General features: G+C 52.6%; 1 protein-coding gene across 2 annotated transcripts; it reads right to left on the minus strand.

Annotated features, from left to right (window-relative positions):
• Positions 1 to 687: 687 nt before the first annotated feature.
• On the minus strand, positions 688 to 16,837 carry znrf1 (zinc and ring finger 1). Of its 2 annotated transcripts, XM_039773995.1 has the most exons (5): positions 16,096 to 16,832; positions 9,503 to 9,598; positions 4,270 to 4,375; positions 2,811 to 2,901; positions 688 to 1,380 (listed from the first exon to the last, which is right to left on the minus strand). In XM_039773995.1, the coding sequence occupies exons 1-4, from the start codon at positions 16,448 to 16,450 to the stop codon at positions 2,844 to 2,846; spliced, it is 615 nt and encodes a 204-aa protein (XP_039629929.1). In that variant the 5' UTR covers positions 16,451 to 16,832; the 3' UTR covers positions 688 to 1,380; positions 2,811 to 2,843. The 2 variants fall into 2 exon arrangements, with proteins under 2 accessions (XP_039629929.1, XP_039629928.1); XM_039773994.1 differs by lacking the exons at positions 688 to 1,380; positions 2,811 to 2,901 and adding an exon at positions 3,254 to 3,346 and having other exon boundaries at positions 16,096 to 16,837.
• Positions 16,838 to 17,147: the final 310 nt, after the last annotated feature.

Genomic DNA, 17,147 nt, shown 5'->3' on the forward strand with positions numbered 1-17,147 from the left:
GCCAGACATTCCCACACCACGGAGAAATGTCGCATGTCCAGCACGGTGGGGGGTCCTCAGCAGGACTGGTCAAGAATGTTAAGGAAATCAGAGAAGCAGAAATCTCCGGCGAGTGCCCAGAGGGAGTCCAGCATGGCCGCCCATGGTTAGGGTGGAGCAGACGGGGTGGGACGAGTGGCCTTATCTGCAGTGTCAGCAGTGCTCCTCCCTCGCTTCCTGCAGCGGGCCGCTCGGGTGGGATTCGAGTAAATTACAAGCTGCACTTGGCGAGCTCTTCATGTGGCCAAGCGCTCGGACTCTGTAATTGCCTGCCGTTTGTCTATTTTGGGATTGGGGCAGGAGAGGGAATTGCTTCCACATGTCGCCAGAGGCACGCCCTGGAGCCGACACGTGCCAGCAGAGAGCCCGATGGCGTCCTCCTTACGCATGCGGGCAAATGCCAGGCGGCTCGGAGCAGAAAGCACCTCGGGCTGTGGCGAGAACGTGGTGAGGGTGCGTCTGCCCCCCACAATGAAAGCAGTGCTGCCCACCTCACCACCCACTAGTTGCAGCCATCTTGTTGCGCCTGTCCGTGTGACGGGATCACCAACGTCACAAATCCACACGCAGACTGGCCTCTGCCAGGGTTCAACTTACCAGAACAGGGACCCAGAAGACGAGTTAATGAAGCAGCACGAAGCAGGCGTCTGCGTTTCATAGACATTTTAATTGAACATCATCTCAATGCAACATAAGAAATCACCGTCACCAAGAAACCGCAACCCTTTAAAAGAATGGAGAGGTTTGTCGATTATCTATTTATATATTTTACAATCTGTCAGCCAATGGGTCAAACATCAAAGTCATTAAACGTCACACCTACGGTCTAAACAGGCAGACTGAAGGACTGTACAGATGGCAGCGTCTCGGCCTTGCGTGTGTCTTCCCCTTCGGCGCCCACTCCTCCCCACTGGCTCCCTCGAGCGTCCTCTTGGCGCCCGCCTGCTTTCGGGAAATCAGAAACATCGACAAAAACGTGAAGACGAGAGCCGCAGCCACACGACACTTGAAGAGACACACCGACAGACAAATGGCGCTTGTCCATCCGCAGCTCTCACAGTCCCACTCGGACCGGCCTCCCGAGCTTACCGCTGTGCCACGGCGCGTGAAAACGAGAAGCAAGTCGCCATCCCGGTGACAAAGCCCTTGCAGCCCGGAGCGGCACACTGGGGCACAGAGACGCTGGCATTCTTCTTCCGCACAACACAGAGGGAGGAGGAGGAGGATGACGCGCGTTGGCAGGAGGGAGCTGCCGAGGTTTGCTTTGCTCGTCTACGCAGTTTTGCTTGTCGTTTCGGTCCTGTCCAGACGTCCAAGATTCTGCCAACACCATAAAGCGCCCTGCACAGGAGACAAGAAGAGATGGCATGAGGCGACGACTGCACTGTGCCACGGAGCTGTCCACTCGCTCTGCCCGTGGCTACTGGTCCTGTGATCACCTGGGACGTGCAGCCTGGCGCCGAGACCCTGAAATCACCCAGACTGGGTGTACCCGATGACCTTGTGCCATTACCACCTGACATCAGAGACCATCTGCATTGGGCGTGGGCAAGTGAAATGGAACACCTGGCCGAAATCAGGAGACGTGGGCTGAACGTTAACAACTGAGGAGGGGGCACAAAATCACAAATACCGGACCAGTGGCAGGTGGGGGAGGGGGGCGGGATTTGGGTATATGGCTTTGGGACAAAAATCACAAAGAAAAGAAAGCCACACCAGGCCCCCCGGAAGAGCAAGCAGCTTTAGTGTCCCAGTGCCAGGCACGACTTGGGTGACGCTCATCCAGCTCACAAAGATAACACGATGAGTGGCGAGGAGCTCAGGACTTCGAGAGAAATTCAGGGCATGGACATTGAGGGTGGAAGAGCTGCACTATTAGGGGCTCCCACCGATGGCAGGCGACCTCGGTGCTCCACGAAGAGGTGGCAGTGCCCGTAGGAGTGTTGTTGGTTTTATTTCTTGAGCTTCCCTTGGGTCAAGTTACTTCGGGTGCCCTTACCATCTACAATGAAGCCCCCCCTTCCTACCTACTCGCCGCGTATCTGAAGAGGGTCCTCTCACGGCCACCTATTCAAAGGTGCTTTCGTGCCTATTATGGGATGCCTTCCCTACCCAGCTATCTAATGCCTTTACACCTCTCGGTTCATATCATGGTGCCGAGTAGTGGCAGCATGTGGCATGTCAGACAGACATACCACCGTAAGAATCCAAGTGCACTCGGGCCTCACCGCCATATCAATACGACTTACACACGGAGAGACAGAACATACTTGCGACATGGCAAGGAGCCACCCCACAGCCAGATGAACTCAACCCCATCCTTCAATGCCACCATTGCCCAGCACACCTTTGACTCATCGCCAGTGAAACAAACTGCCATGGCAGCTCCCAGCAGTGATGCAACTCTGAAGAGAACCACAAGAGGGCGATCTGAAGGATCGGCAAATGACACAGCAAAGATGGCTAGAACTCCCATGGACCTTCTTCTTGTTTAAGACGTGCCAGGCCCACCTCCCGCTCTGCCAATGAGACCCCTGCCCTCAGTCTTTCCTTGCCAATCTCCCCTCTGCACTCCTCACTCACATCCCCTTATGGACTTGGCTCTGTCACCTGCTTTGTCTTTCCCTGTCACTTCCTCTCTCAGGAACCCAGCAGTCAAACTAATCAGAGGTGCCCATCAGCACCAAAAGTTGCCTCTGCTGCCAGCTGGCTGTGGCAAATGTCTCCCTTTTTACAAGCTCAAGGGCAGCAGGGGCTGATGAAGGGCTCACCTGCAGTCCACGTGATGGCATTCCACCCCGGCTTCAGTCCGACGGATGCTCCGGACACGATCTGTTAATTTCAAACCAGGAGTCTATACAGCTGAGAGGAGGGAGAAACAAACACAAACGCCAGTTAGGATGGCCGCCACAGGAGGCGTCCTACTTACAACAGAAAGCTGAAATGAAAGAGCGGAAAACACGCAGCAAGTGGCAATGTTAAAAAGATGGGGGCATCATGCCAGGGCTGCTTCTCGAGAATGGAGCTGGAAAAGAAAGGAGGAAAGAAAGGGCTGTTAGTGAGACGAACGACTGGAGGGCGACCAGAAGGCGGCCGTAGGCAAAAACAGCGAGACAGGCCCAGGAGACAGAAGAAGATGAATGTGGCTGGCAAGCGACACCTGCATCCCACAAGGAGGGCTCCCGGACAAAGGGCCCACAACGCCAGTCCATCCTCTCGTCTTCTGTCCTGCTGCTGAATTTCTCAGTCAGTGCCGGTCAGTGCCCAGGTTTGAACCACTGCTTGGCAGCGCTGGGAAGCAATGGCTCTGAAAAAGAAGGACCGAGATGAGCATCAGATGGGACATTGGCACCTCCCTGGGCAACCACCCTCCTTCCATATTAGCCTGCCAGCTGATGGCACACTTTTTTGGTCTATAGAGAGGGGAGTACTTTTTAATAGCCTGCCACGTGTCCTGAATTTGACTGGCACGAGGGCACACATCATCCAACAGAACTGGTGCGGAACTATTGCCCTCTGTCCAGCCCCAATAGGGCCAGGGCACTTGGAAATAGCCACACCCAAAAACCTGCCATGAGGGCATTCCAGGCCCCGATGGCCGAGACCCCTGGCAAAGCTGGAGATTTCATTCAAGATTTGAACCCATTTTTGTCACACGTTCCTTGTCTTCCACTGTTATAAATCAGGCCAAAAGTGAAATTCTAAACATCAAGGCCGCCTCCCAAAAACAAATGAAAGTCCGCACCACTTAACTGAGGTGGCACAAGACAGACGCCATGTCCAAACCTTGGCCCAGGCCCAGGCCGGGTGACCCGAGTATGATCTCCCCATGTTCCACTTCTTGTCCAGGTATTCTGGCAGTGGTGGGCATATTAGTCTGACTGCAATTCTGGACTGGCCTGGTGGTGAGTGGGTTGGCACCTCGTCAGAGGATGGCTCTGGAATTCTTAACCCTGTAGCTGAATAAGAACACGGGCAGGTGGGTGGGTGGAGGATAACTTGTTTCAATGTAATGAAGCTGGAAGAGGGCATCAGATTTTAGATTAAAGACCAAGTAACCATCTGTCAGGCCACAAAGCTGAAATGGACTGTGAAACTAAATAAGACTGGCACTTCCTGGCTGGGCAGCCCTCCTACAGTACCTCGTCAGAGCAGCGTCAGCCCACTTTCTTTGAACGACTCAAAGGGCTAGAAAGGAACGGACGCGCGGGCACTAGCCAGAGACGTTACCTTTTATGGTAAATGCAGAGGCAGGGCAGCCTGGCTATTGTGTCCCCTTGCTGCAGGTCCTCCAGGCAGATGACACACTCGCCCGTGTCCTTGCTCAGGACGTCATCTAGGAAAGAAAGGCAGGCATGTCAATGTGTTACTGGCAGTTGAGAGCCTACACAGCAAGTCTTTGCAAAATGTAACCAAAGTCCAGGAGAACAGTGCAGTGCCCCCAAGACACCATGTGTCACCATATGTCACATGACCAGGCACAGCTCCACACTGGCCACCACTCCAAGGCCATGAACGGCAGACCAAATGAGGGTAATCCTGTGGGTACTGGGTGTGGTTACTCCTGTGCCTCCATCCTCAGCATGTGCCAGTCCTTTTAACTGAATGGAGTCCCCTTCCAGTGGTGCCAGCTAGCGCTTTCCTACCCTACAGGACAGCAGGCTATTGTGCCAACTGGTGGCCTCTACAATCAATTACAGAAGAGTGGCATGGACGCTGGGGCACTGGACCCTTTCTATTGCAACTGGTCTAAATCAGGCTGAAGAGAGACAGCGAGCCCACCTTGTAGGTGCCAGAGGTCCATGAGCTCAGTTAAGCTCCCTTTACCTTAACAGGATAAGCTGCTGCCCTCCGACACAGAGGCCCAGAGTTTGTGACAAGCCCTTCTGTGTGAGGACATCAAATGACAGGGGCACTCTGACTGGTGACACCGGTTTTTAAGTACCTTGTGAGCGACAGCCATGAAGCCCTCAGCACAGGCCTCGATGTGCTCTGGTGAGAGCCGGTCCGTTACCCAGGACACCCTGCCCACCTCATGTCACCATGTCTGGTTGATCCACCCACCTGACACTCTGTTAATCCATGATGGCAGGGTGTGCCAGGCTGTGCCAGGGGCTCGGAGCTGAACGTGCAGCCTTACTGGACGCAGAACGTTTGACTGAAGACCCGGCCCAAACAGACTCTCTTATTCTGTGTGCCACGGCCAACAGACTGACTTTCACTGCCAATGTGATGGCATTCTGAGCACAGGCGCTGACCGCCACAACTCAGCTACAAATATGAGCAGTCAACTTCGCGAGATATCGACGTTGAAACGGCTAGGGGGAATAAAGGGGGCAGCACACACTGAAGTGGTCCGAGCGTGTGACACTATACAAATGTATTACAGACGAAACAGAAATGTGGGTAAGACGCTTACACGGACGGGTCACACCACCACCGGTCAAACCTTTTACAACACCTCAGCTCCTCCAGTCTCTGTTCAGATGTAATCAGTGGAAATGAAAAGAATGATCCAAAATGGTGAAAAGGGAAGCCGTGAACTGCCAGAGGTTTGCATGTTAGGTTAGCAAAAACAATCAAAAATAAAAGGAAATTCACAATATTACAAAAGGGCCTTCTTCAGGGAGCAGCTCAGACGCTACAACCTTCAGATGTTCTGCAGCAATTAAAGCAAGCAATTTGCACAGGTGTCCCGGCTTCTGAGGATTACTGGTTGGAGCGCACGGCGTTACTACTGGAGCGCACGATATTCCTGGGCATAAAACGGACGATGCGGATCAGTGCCCACAGCGTGAGGAAGGCTCTTGTTAGTAGAGCTGCAGATTAATGCCAGGGATTAATGCGGTAAAAGAGTCTGCAATTAAATGTAAGGCGATCCCTAAGTGTGATAACTTGAGCGCATTTCACACGTTATTATTGAAGCAGCACCAAAAGAAGCCAAATCTACGAAGAGTAGTCGCAGGTCAGCAGCGCGGGATGATTTCCTGTGTTGCTTCTCGAGGACGATCTTCATCCGTTCACACACCGCTAGTGTGGTCACTCGTCCCTTATAATACGGGATCATCCGTCGTGGACCATAAAATGCTGCACTCCGAATTGAATCGGTAAGGGGCGCGACTCGTCCTGTATCACCTTAACGTACAGAGAATCCCACGAGGATCCATCTTAAATCAAATCAGTTATGCGAGTGGAGAGAAGGAGTTTCATTTCCGTGTCTTGCTAACGTTGCCAGAGAACAAACACTGCGCACAGATGTGAGGTTGCACGTCGGCGTCATCCTTGCCATTACGCCGAATTCACACAAAGAGGCTCTGGATGGGCAGGTCCGAGTGGGAGGTGAAGGTCAGCCCCGTCCTTGCTGTCGAGCTTCTTCAGAGGGATTCCAGACCTGAAACAGCACGGTGCTGCCCATGTCCGAGCAGATGACAGAGGATGGAATCGCTCCATTCCTTAGGGCTCGCTTATACTTCAAGCTCAGAACATCGTGGCTGCCACGCGTGCCCAGCGTTCCTTTGACGCGTCCTCAGACATTAATACGATGCGTGTGCGAGTTGCAGTCCAGCAAAAAGTCGGGGGGCGCAGTGTGCTAGAAGTCAGAATGTGACGTCAGAGTCTCTGCTTACTATCGGCACGTGACAGAAAGCCGCTTTGAGGATCCTATGAGCTCGACGTGTGCGCTTCGATGTTTGCCATTCGCTCGATGTGGTGAAGCAAAACGCCGACATACAAACTCATTCGCGGTGCTTTGATATTCAGGTGTCGCATATTCCCGATTGTAATGACACGATCCGTTTCAAAAGTCTCACATACCGTCTTCTGTGCCGTCTTTTTTTTTTTTTTTCGGGGGCTTCCTCCTGACCCGACAGCAGTGGCAGGCAGCGACCGCCACACAGAACACAGGACACGTCTGACACCCCAACTCTCTGCACATTCAGAATCCTGAGATTTATACTTGATATCACTTTCATGATGAAATGCACTAAGGTATGCATTTTACAGATAAATTGTTCATTTCGTTTAAATAATGAACACTGCTAATAATTGCACACATGGGGTGACACGGTGGCAGAGCGGTAGCACTGCTGGTATTCCCTGCCTGGATTGGTTTCCTTCCAAAGATATGGAGATTTGGTGACACTAAAGTGATGCCAGCATGTGCGTGTCTGCTTGTACTCACCTTGCGATGAGCTGATGCCCCGTCCAGGGATTGTTTCTGCGTCATGCCCAATGCCAGCTGGACTGGGCACATTGATGGATGTAACATCCTTTTCAGAGATATTCCGGTGAGGTGTCCTCAGAATTCAATGGCTGTTTCAGACAATTCACAACACAGCGAAGCTGAACCTGTTCTCCCCGTGATGCCACCTGCTGGATTCCTCCAGATTTACGTCAAGCACACACGCAGTATGAACAGTACACCGCTTGTGTAGCTGGCATCGCGTCCCGGCCTTAGCCACACCACGCAATACTACGCCAAAACAGACGTGCTTATGCTGCTGTTGTTTAATTAACGGAGTGTTAGGGTAACCTACCGCGTAACACCAACTAATACAACGGGTACCCTCTATGACAATCACCGAAATAACTAAGTACACGTCCGTCCAATGCCATCGAAAAGCCGGAGCGCTACGCGCGTTCAGCCCGATCACCGACTCTTCTGCAGAGCCGACTGGCGGGCCTCGCGCAGTTGTGAGCCGCACTGACGGGCACAGAAGCGTAATCTTGTATTCTTTGTAGAAATGGTCGGTGCTTTTGTTATTTGATCTTGACACACAGCAGTCCAGAGCAGACATCTTGGGTTTCCCAAATCATTTTAGCAACCCCCCTGGGAGTTTGGCGGTCGTTGGGCATTTGTTTGTTTGTTTGTTTGTTTTTTATAAACAGTTTTGTGTTAAGAACTAACTGGAATAATAAATAATAATGACAATAATAATTGTAATTATATTTTACAAGAATGAAATATCAATCAGTACACGCATTGCTGTGCTTGAAAGACACCCAGTATTTGTGTTCACTGTCCGTCACACTCATGGGGTGCCCGTGTCTCCAGCCCTGCCACGTCCCACAAGGTGTGGGCACCAGCTGACCGGACCACTTCATAAACCTCAACCTGCCTCTCGGCCTTCACTCCACGGTTACTCTGCTCTCCTGTACGCCATCACCACACCAAACCGATGTATTAAAGAACACGGTCAAGCGCAAGAGAGAAGGAACAAATCGAGTGGCGGTGCTCCTAACGTCACCCACCATCATTATGGGCACCATTGGCCGGCCAGAAGAATGACAATCATCCACTCACTCAGTGAGCGGCGAATGACAGTGCCCGAATTGGACAGCAGGTCAAAGGTGAAGACGCAGGACTTGCACCTCCAGCTCAAGCCACCCCATCTCTCACACTATGGATGTTCACCCTCGTGTTTTTGAAGCTGAAGTATGAAGGCAACGAGGGCCAAGTGTCTGAGGGTGATGCCCAGCTGGAGGCTCCTCGTTTCTACACAAGCATTGGGAAGTCGTGAAGCTGTGGGTTTGAAGCCCTCACCAGGTCACTGTCTGTGTCAGATCTGAATGTTCTACACGTGTCTCTAAAGAACCCAGATGGCTACTTATGACTGAGCCTTGCGATGGTCTGCAGCCTTGAACTTCATTACGCTGTAGGCCTGAACATCCATGTCCTGGAGCATCTGGCCTGGGTCCGACGTCACAAAGGGTGGCCTTCACTGGAGGGATCACTGTCCTGACTGACATCACCACTCTGTGGTGTGCCTGCACCCCGGGTGGGACTGGAAGGTCATCTGGGTGGACCTCAAGATTTCCAAATAAAAGCCATACAAGACACGCTGCTTTTCACAGGACTTGAAGCGACTCGGCAGTGCACTGGGGCCTCAGAGCCCACACGACGCGCGCGGTCTGAAGTGCTCGGTCTCCCCGCTTGTGCTCGGCTTTGAGGGGTTTCTGTTGGGTACTCTGCCACCCCGTAAATGGGACTGCTTCGAGGTATCACCACCCTGCATCTCCAGCTACTTAAGGCTGACATTTATTAAATCAGTTACTGCGAGAGCAAACGTGAACACGAACTCCAAGGAACGACCACCACGTCATATCAGTGCCGCTAGCCTGACAAGTGGGCAACATGCCAGTGCGTGCGAGGTGGCAGACCCCCAGCCAAGAGGCACTGTCAATAAAAAAGTTGGCAAGCAAAGCAAACCAACGGTGGCCAAGGACCGAGGACAAGCCATCCAAGACAATGACTATGTGAGCAAATGATGGACTGTGTCTGGCAGTGGAGGCCTTCAAGAGGAAGGCTGGCATTGTGTGGTCACAATACAAAGGAGTGGCACAGCACAGTGTGAACTCACCTGCCCAAGCGAGGATGCAGTGACCAAAATGGAGACCCAAGGAAGGAGGATGCAAAGAGCAATTCAAGTCAAAGAAAAAACTGTGGGAAACGAGCAATTCTCACCATTGTACGAAAGACGAGGTTTACTCAGACACATCAGGAAGTGGACTTCCATCTCATTTGATGCCACCGACTTGGAGCAGATGGGACACTTGAATCCTGTGGAACCAAAAAGAAGGGAAATCAAAGCCATCAAATGCCACATAGACATGAAGTAATGTCACGCCACTTGCATCCTGGTCTCTCCTTCTCAGCGGCTTCTGCTTTTCTCAATTCACCGACCACCCAATGACACCCTGAGTGGGAATCCAGGAAAAGGCATCACCTGGGGGGGCCTAGAAAGGCATAACGGGGGCATGAAGGCATGAGCCAGTCATTCACCACCCAAGCCAAGGTCCTTCCTAGCACTGCGGACCCTTGACAAATTTGAAATAAACCCCAAAAAGGTTTAAGGAGGCGTCATACACGCCTTTAGACATGGCAGACTGAAATAAAACTACAGTGGCATTCAGGAACAACCCGCTCCACCAGCGCCAGCCCCCATACCACCCCTGTCCTAAACAAATATCGGCGCAGACGTGGCGGCGGCGGCACGGTGGCGCAGTGGTAGCGCTGCTGCCTCGCAGTTAGGAGACCCGGGTTCGCTTCCCGGGTCCTCCCTGCGTGGAGTTTGCATGTTCTCCCGTGTCTGCGTGGGTTTCCTCCCACAATCCAAAGACATGCAGGTTAGGTGGATTGGCCCGTGTGTGTGTGCTTGTTGTGTGGGTGTGTTTGTGTGGGTTGGCACCCTGCCCAGGATTGGTTCCTGCCTTGTGCCCTGTGTTGGCTGGGATTGGCTCCAGCAGACCCCCGTGACCCTGTATTCGGATTCAGCGGGTTAGAAAATGGATGGATGGATGGACGTGGCGGCCCGCAACCAGCCAATCAGAATCAAAGGCTCTGCAGAAGGTCACACCCTGTGGGTCTTATTTGAAACACACGATGAGGTGGTCAGTCACCTTAAACTCTTTTAATGTCACGTCACTCGCCTACAGAAAACAGATCCCCTGTCATAACCCATCATGGCGATTAGCAAGAGCTTTAAATTCATCAAATATTTCGACATTTTAAGGACCCCGGATACCGAAGATGACGGGAGTGTTTCTGTCTGTCTGTCTGTGTGTGTGTTTGTCACAGTGTCTTGAACTTAAACAGCTGGCTGGATGGAGAAAGATCAAACTGAAAACTTAAACCTGTTATGAGAGGACGATGTGCCAATTAATTGTAATTAACAATTACACTCAAGAGGAGCCCTCCTCGTTTATGATCAGAAACAATTACTGAAATGTTACACAATAGTTCGGGTAACGCGGTTCTTGGGGCACAGAGCCTGCTGCCACTCACATCCACATTGTTACGAGGATTCAGCAAACACAGCCGCCTAGAAATAACAAATAAGAGGCTACAAGTCTTAAACAGCGCGTCCCCGACGTGAAAGGCGAGGCCAATGTGGCAGCAGTGAACAACAAGCTGTGCCAAAGCCTCGGGGGTGCACACTGTTACGCCAGCGAAGGGCCCCGACAGGCCACACTGAGCAGTGCAGCTCACTGTGCCAGGTCACTGTATGTGTGGCACATGGACGTGTCGTCGGTTTGTAATAAGACATACGAACACCACAGAGCGACGGAAGAGGCGTTACAAGCTGCCAAGGTTACCGTGGGCACTCGCACATCTCGTGCCTCTTTATTTGTTAACAGGGCACACTAGTAAGGCCTGCACCTCCCCGAAACACCTCGACTGTAACGAAGGGTACAAACTGGTACCCGATGAAATGGACTTTCACAGCTTTGCGAAGCCGGACGATTCGTGTTTTAGCGAGAACGGCTTGCCTGCACGCCACCAACTGAGCATGCTCCGATTGATCTGTCAAAAAAATAAATAGCACCGAAGGAGGTACCCGTCACCAAGGCGAGACGCTTACCAGCCTGGCCTACAGGGTCCACTGGCTTTTGTCTTTCATTCAGCCTGCCCATCACACATCCCAAACCGGTGCCCAATGGTACCCGTGTGTAAAAACTCATCATCCTGGGCAAGTCTCCTCCTCCTCCTCCTTTCCACGGACCCTTGGCAAGTTCTAGTGCCCAGTCTCTCTATTCCACTTGTGCCATCTGGTCCTTCTCCCGATACCAGCATATGCCATAATTGTACCCCATACATCGGATGGAGCCTCCCTTGACTGGTACTCCAACACCAGGGGCGCCATATGACCCAACATCCATCTCAGTTGCTTGGGGATGCTATTGAGGCCCTGGGCTCCCAAACTCCATTGCACATTCTCGATGTGGACCCCCCGCCGTGTAAGTGACATTGCACATTGGACAGTGTGAACCAGTGGTGCTCCAGTGTCTGTCTGGTGCAGCTCCTCTCAATCAACAGCCCCACCATTGGAACACAAACCGGCAGAATGAAGACAACAGCAAAAATGACCAAAATACTTAAGAGATCAGCAGAATTTGACAACAAGGAAATCCTCACCATGTGAAGCCAGCTACTGCTCCCTTTGTCACTGTGGAGAACGTCAATGTCACCTACGCACACGTCCCCTCACTTTACATCTTCACGTTTGAGAGCTGACCCTCATCATAAACTGCAAAATGGCAGCCCAGGCTGTGATGAACTCAAAGTCGGCAAGGTGAACCTGCGAATGAAGCGAGACGCCTCAAGGCGGACCACCCGGCACCTCCGTCCATACTCAAACGGAGTAAAAAGACAAAGCTTAAGGAAGTTGGGAAGGCTAGTGAAAAGGGCCCAAAGAAATAAGTGCGAAGGTCCTGTGGGTCACAAGGGTCCAAGCAGGGTACGGCCACCAAGGACACGCGGCAGATGGGTACAAGAGGAGCCCCCCAAACCACACTACAATAACAAAATGCACAAGTCCTACAGAGTCTGGGCGAACCCATTTCAATCCTAAAAACATTAAGGACCCATGAAGTGACGGGCACAAGCCTCCCGAAGGTTTCGTTTCATCTTCGAATGCCAGCAGCCATTGGGGGCGAGGCGAGGGGCTGGCATCCATGTAATTGAGCCCACATTTGTGCCGTGACATCCTTCAGTTGGCTGTGTGTTCAGCACCCGCCACAGTCACCATGACTACAGCTTAGTTGACAACATGACAGACCAATCACAAAGTGTGGATGTGTACTTAAGTCACCCATGTCGGTGTGGCTGCAGCCTCAGTCACTTTAACGGGCACCGAGAGTGCCAGCTGGCCACAACTGCTAAATAAATTAACATGTCCATCAACTTTCAGACCCAGCTGATGGGCAACACCATAAACTGAATACAAAAATCAGAGGCACGGACTAACAGATCATGCCAACCATAAATGTGCTAACACAGTGCCAGCTTTGCGGTCTGCCATCTTTATACACTTGTAAACTGGCAATGTGGAGCAGTCTGGGCCACCAGTTGGGATTTTTTTCCTAAGATGTCATTAAATTTAACCTTGCAGCCTGGTAACTCACAGTGGGCACACTTGAGGTGGTCTTCGTGCCCTACTTTGGTGTTCTCCATTTGCAATGCGCCACATCAATCAGTAGCTGTGGCGTTCATCTCCTAGCACCCCGATGTGGGACCGTCTCCAAGTCACATTGCCCACCAGCTTGGCTCCACATTCTCCGCACAATTGCCTTGTTCTTGAAGACTCGGACCCCTCAATTGTTTCTCTTTCCTTAATTTGCACTCAAACAATACGAGATGTAAAATGAGCCAAACAACATGAGCAGCAAACTGTGACCATCACACAATATGTGAAAAGAAAGAAAGAAAGAGAGAGGAGGGTCTCGGGAATGCACAAAACATTTTGGCAGAGCTCTCAGAAAAGAGAACATCAATCACTTTGGAAATGTCTGCCATGGACCAAGCCATTGGAAGTAAAGAACGAGTTTAACTAACGACACGAGTCGGCGCCTCATTAAGCAGCTGGTTGGGGTGAAACCGAGTTTGTTGGTCTTCTGTGACGAGCATCAGGAACAGCAAAGGGGCGCAACAACACACAACAAGCGAACTCCAACAAATCAGCAGATCCACGTCACACTTCTCACCGACGGTTGAAGGACGTTGGCGAGCACAGACTGAAACCCCGGCACACCTAAAGACTGGAGGAGAGCAAATGATCTCCTATTGTGTAAAAGGAGGATGGGGCGGAGCCAAGGAACTAGAAGCCAATAAGCTTAGCGTGCACCACAGACACATGAAGGAGAATGCGGAGCCACAGGCCAGTTAGCCATCATGGGGTCAGACGAGGAAGGCCGCGTTTCACTCGTGTGCTGCGATTCCACAAGGAAGCAACAACAGATGTGTGGATGATATTGGGTATCTGGATCTTCAGAAGGCTTTTGATGAGGACCACATGAAAGGCTGGAGATCAAACTAAAACAAGTGGAACTGGCGGACATGCGGGGTGATGATGAGGGGCAAACTTCATCAGCATTAGGCGATGTTACAAGTGGAGTCCAGCAGGGCTCAGGCGCTTTTAAAAATGACCCGCTAAGAATATGAAGCGCAAACTGGAGACGTCGGACGAGGCTGCCAAACGAAGCGAAAGGGCAGATAAAGCAGAAGCAGCTCAAGTGCTCCAGAGGCGCCTGGGAAGCAGACTGGGTCAGATGAGATTTAATGCAAATAAAAAATGTACTACATGCAGGGAGTGCCAATGTGAGATTTGAATACACAACGGGACGTCCGAAACTTGAAAGTGCACCTCATGAGATGGAGCTCGGATCACGACGTACATCAGGCTAGAAGGCCAATGGGATGTTTGGTCATATGGCGCCCTCATGTGTGCAGAACACGTCAAAGGAGGCCATCATGCTTAAATTAGAGAACTTGCTATTTAACTCACCTGGCGGGCATTCATGCAGTTTTGGTCACCAAAAAAGACAAAGTCTAGAGAGGAGCAACTGGGCCGCCTGGAGGTCCCTTCTCAGGTAGGACTGAACCCTTTCGCTTTAAGCAAACCGAGATTAAGGGCTCACCTGATCAAAGGGTTTAATATTATGGCATGAACTACTTCAGGGGATCCCAGCTGTTACTTTTTTTTGTTCTTTATTTCTCATTTTAGGAATCTTGGGGTCGGAGCGCAGGGTCAGCCATTGTACAGCGCAGGGCCCCTGGAGCCATTGCAGGTTAAGGGTCTCGCTCAAGGGCCCAGCAGAGTAGGATCTCTTTTGGCAGTGACGGGGATTCGAACCGGCAACCCTCTGGATACCAGCGCAGACCCTGAACCTCAAACTTTAGAACGAATTCATCAAAAGCACAGGCACGCTGGAACCAAATTCTGCACAAAACGTTGGGAGGTTTTTGTTCACACAAGTAGAGACGTAGAAAGCAGGACTTCGGGGGCCCTCAGATCTCCACTTGAGGTCATTTTGAAGACTCTTGGTGAACAGGATTGTCCAGCTTGTTGGGAGGAATGGCCCGTACAGTCGTAATGTTCGGAGACAGCTGGCCACTGGACTTGGTGGCAAGCTGAACGCCAGTTCTGATGTCTGTGCCAAGGGTAATATCGCCAGGGTCCATGCACACTTGATTACGGTCACTCTCACCAAACCGGCCTTCCTTGACTACGGACCAAGAGGACCAACGCCAGGCCGTGCTCGCTGTCTCAAGGTTTCAGGTTTGTCTTGAACTTGTCTAGACTGTCAGACTTTATCAATGGTGACATTAGAACGGAGGCTGACTGTCCCCCTAATGTCAACAGTTCCTCGTCGTCAAGAACACATTCTTCTCACCTCGTTTGCTTTCAGCTTCTCCTCGCCAGTGTCAAAGTAGTAAAAACAAACAACAAAAATGGTCGGAGCAGACCTTCTAAGGGCCCACCACGTGCACGACCTCCTCGCTGGACTCCGGGACCCGTCCCACAAATGCCTCAAACTCCAGGGCCACCTTTGCCAGTTCTTGATGTGCACGTTGCTTAGCAAACACGACAACAGGGACCCTGGAGCCGTAGATCGGGCTTCTCACAGGCGCCCCCTACTGTCTTCATTTAGTTTCACTGGACTCTTTTCCATTCTTAGGCAGTGCCAATCTGCTGCCCACTTGCCTTGTGAGGTGCACACCATTGCCGACTTAGGGCTGGGATCGTTCATGACTCCACATCTGTGCTTTAACTAAGTGTATCCATCACTCCTATTTGTGTTCCTGCACTAACTTACAATGCGGTTTAAATGAAAGCACCTTCTAAATAAACATTTCAGGTAACCCCACGTGCCACAACCGATGCCAAACTGCCCTCCGGTCACCTGCCCAGCGGCCCTCTGCTGTTGTCCCTGCCCTGTAATGCGCTGCAAGCGGCTCTCCTTCTCCCGCTCCACACTCGGTTACCCACAGCAAGGTGACCAGCATGTGCCCACTAAACAGACCAACAGAAAATCCCAGCATGCCTACCCTATCATTGCCACTAACATGACGGCCTAATGACCCCCTTTCGGACTCCAAGGTCTGCTCAAACTAGCGCACTGTCTCATAATGACCCAAACTTGCACAATCATTAGGCACCATGTTGGGCACGGCCTGTGACACCTCCCGCCAGCCATGCCCGTTTCACCTGGGCACGGTCTTCGGTAACACTCTCTCCCCCCTCCCTTACCCTCCATCCGCGCTGGGGCGACACTCACCGCTCGGCGCCCTGAACCAGCGCGGTCCGATGTGCAGAGGCAAAGTGTCCGTGCCGAGAAACAGCATGCCGTCTCCGCGCGGCTCGACCTCGGTTCCCGCCGCCGACTCCGAGGCTCCCCCGGCTCTTTCCGGATCACTGCTGGCACGGCTGGCGTAGAAGCCGAAAGGCACGCCGCCGGAGGACTCCATCCCCATGGCCGCCACGGAGCTGACAGAGCGGCTGCGGATCCCCATCGCGCCGCCTGCCCGGAAGTGGCCGAAGTGGGCCGCGGATGGCACAGCGCTGTCGTCCGTGGAGACGCCGCCCGGGAAGGCTGCACGGGAGCGGCCCGCTGAGCTCTGCTTGCCACCCATGGCAGGTGAGCCTTCGCTCCGGAAACTGAAGGACTGGCGGGCCCCCGGAGCCCCCAGCAGCGTCGCAGGCGGCAGAAGACAAAGCGAGCGACTCAAACGCGGCCGTCGCGCATCATAATGCGGGCAGCTAGGCGGGCGGGGGCCGCGAGCATCAGAAGCAGAAGACGCGATGCCAACCGAGACTCAGAGCCCGAGCCGAGCCACCCACCCCGCGCGCAAAACAGCAAGCCTGCCAGCCGACCGGCCACACCTCCAAATTGGGGTCAACGTCACGTGCGATGCGCAGCGCAGCCCCACACAAGATCGCACCGCGCCCCGCCGCAGTGAACGACGAAGGCGCAGATAAACGCGACAGAAAGGAGGAACGGATGCGGGGGTTGAGGGTTTGTTGTTGGACGGGGTAGTCGAGGTACACCGCTTTATGGGGGGGGGGATGTGGGGGCACAGTGTGTCCGTTAGGAGAGGGGGCGGAACCTGAAGAACGCTCGGTAACAACAAAAGGAGGGTGGGCTGGGTGGGGGGGGTTTTTGGTGTCGTGGGTGTGTGCGCGCGCTGTGATTGGTGATTATGCCAGGTGTGCAAGGGTGGGAGTAATGGACCTGTCAGTTATATCAAAGGGGCGTGGCTAACACACAAGCTAATTATAAAGAGGAGGGTTGTGATTGGTGATGATGCCAGTCTTGTCATGGTGGGACTA

This window comes from Polypterus senegalus, chromosome 13 (genome assembly GCF_016835505.1).
Source record: "Polypterus senegalus isolate Bchr_013 chromosome 13, ASM1683550v1, whole genome shotgun sequence".
Taxonomy (NCBI): Eukaryota; Metazoa; Chordata; class Cladistia; order Polypteriformes; family Polypteridae; genus Polypterus; species Polypterus senegalus.

What these genes read in the sequence shown, in the direction of transcription:
- znrf1 (XM_039773994.1), bottom strand. Translation starts at nt 16,450, where the DNA reads ATGGGTGGCAAGCAGAGCTCAGCGGGCCGCTCCCGTGCAGCCTTCCCG. An exon ending in CTGGTTCAGGGCGCCGAGCG is followed by an intron (nt 9,599 to 16,095) that starts GTGAGTGTCGCC and finishes TTGGTTCCACAG; the next exon opens with GATTCAAGTGTCCCATCTGC. An exon ending in CTCTGCATTTACCATAAAAG is followed by an intron (nt 3,347 to 4,269) that starts GTAACGTCTCTG and finishes CTTCTTTTTCAG; the next exon opens with AGCCATTGCTTCCCAGCGCT.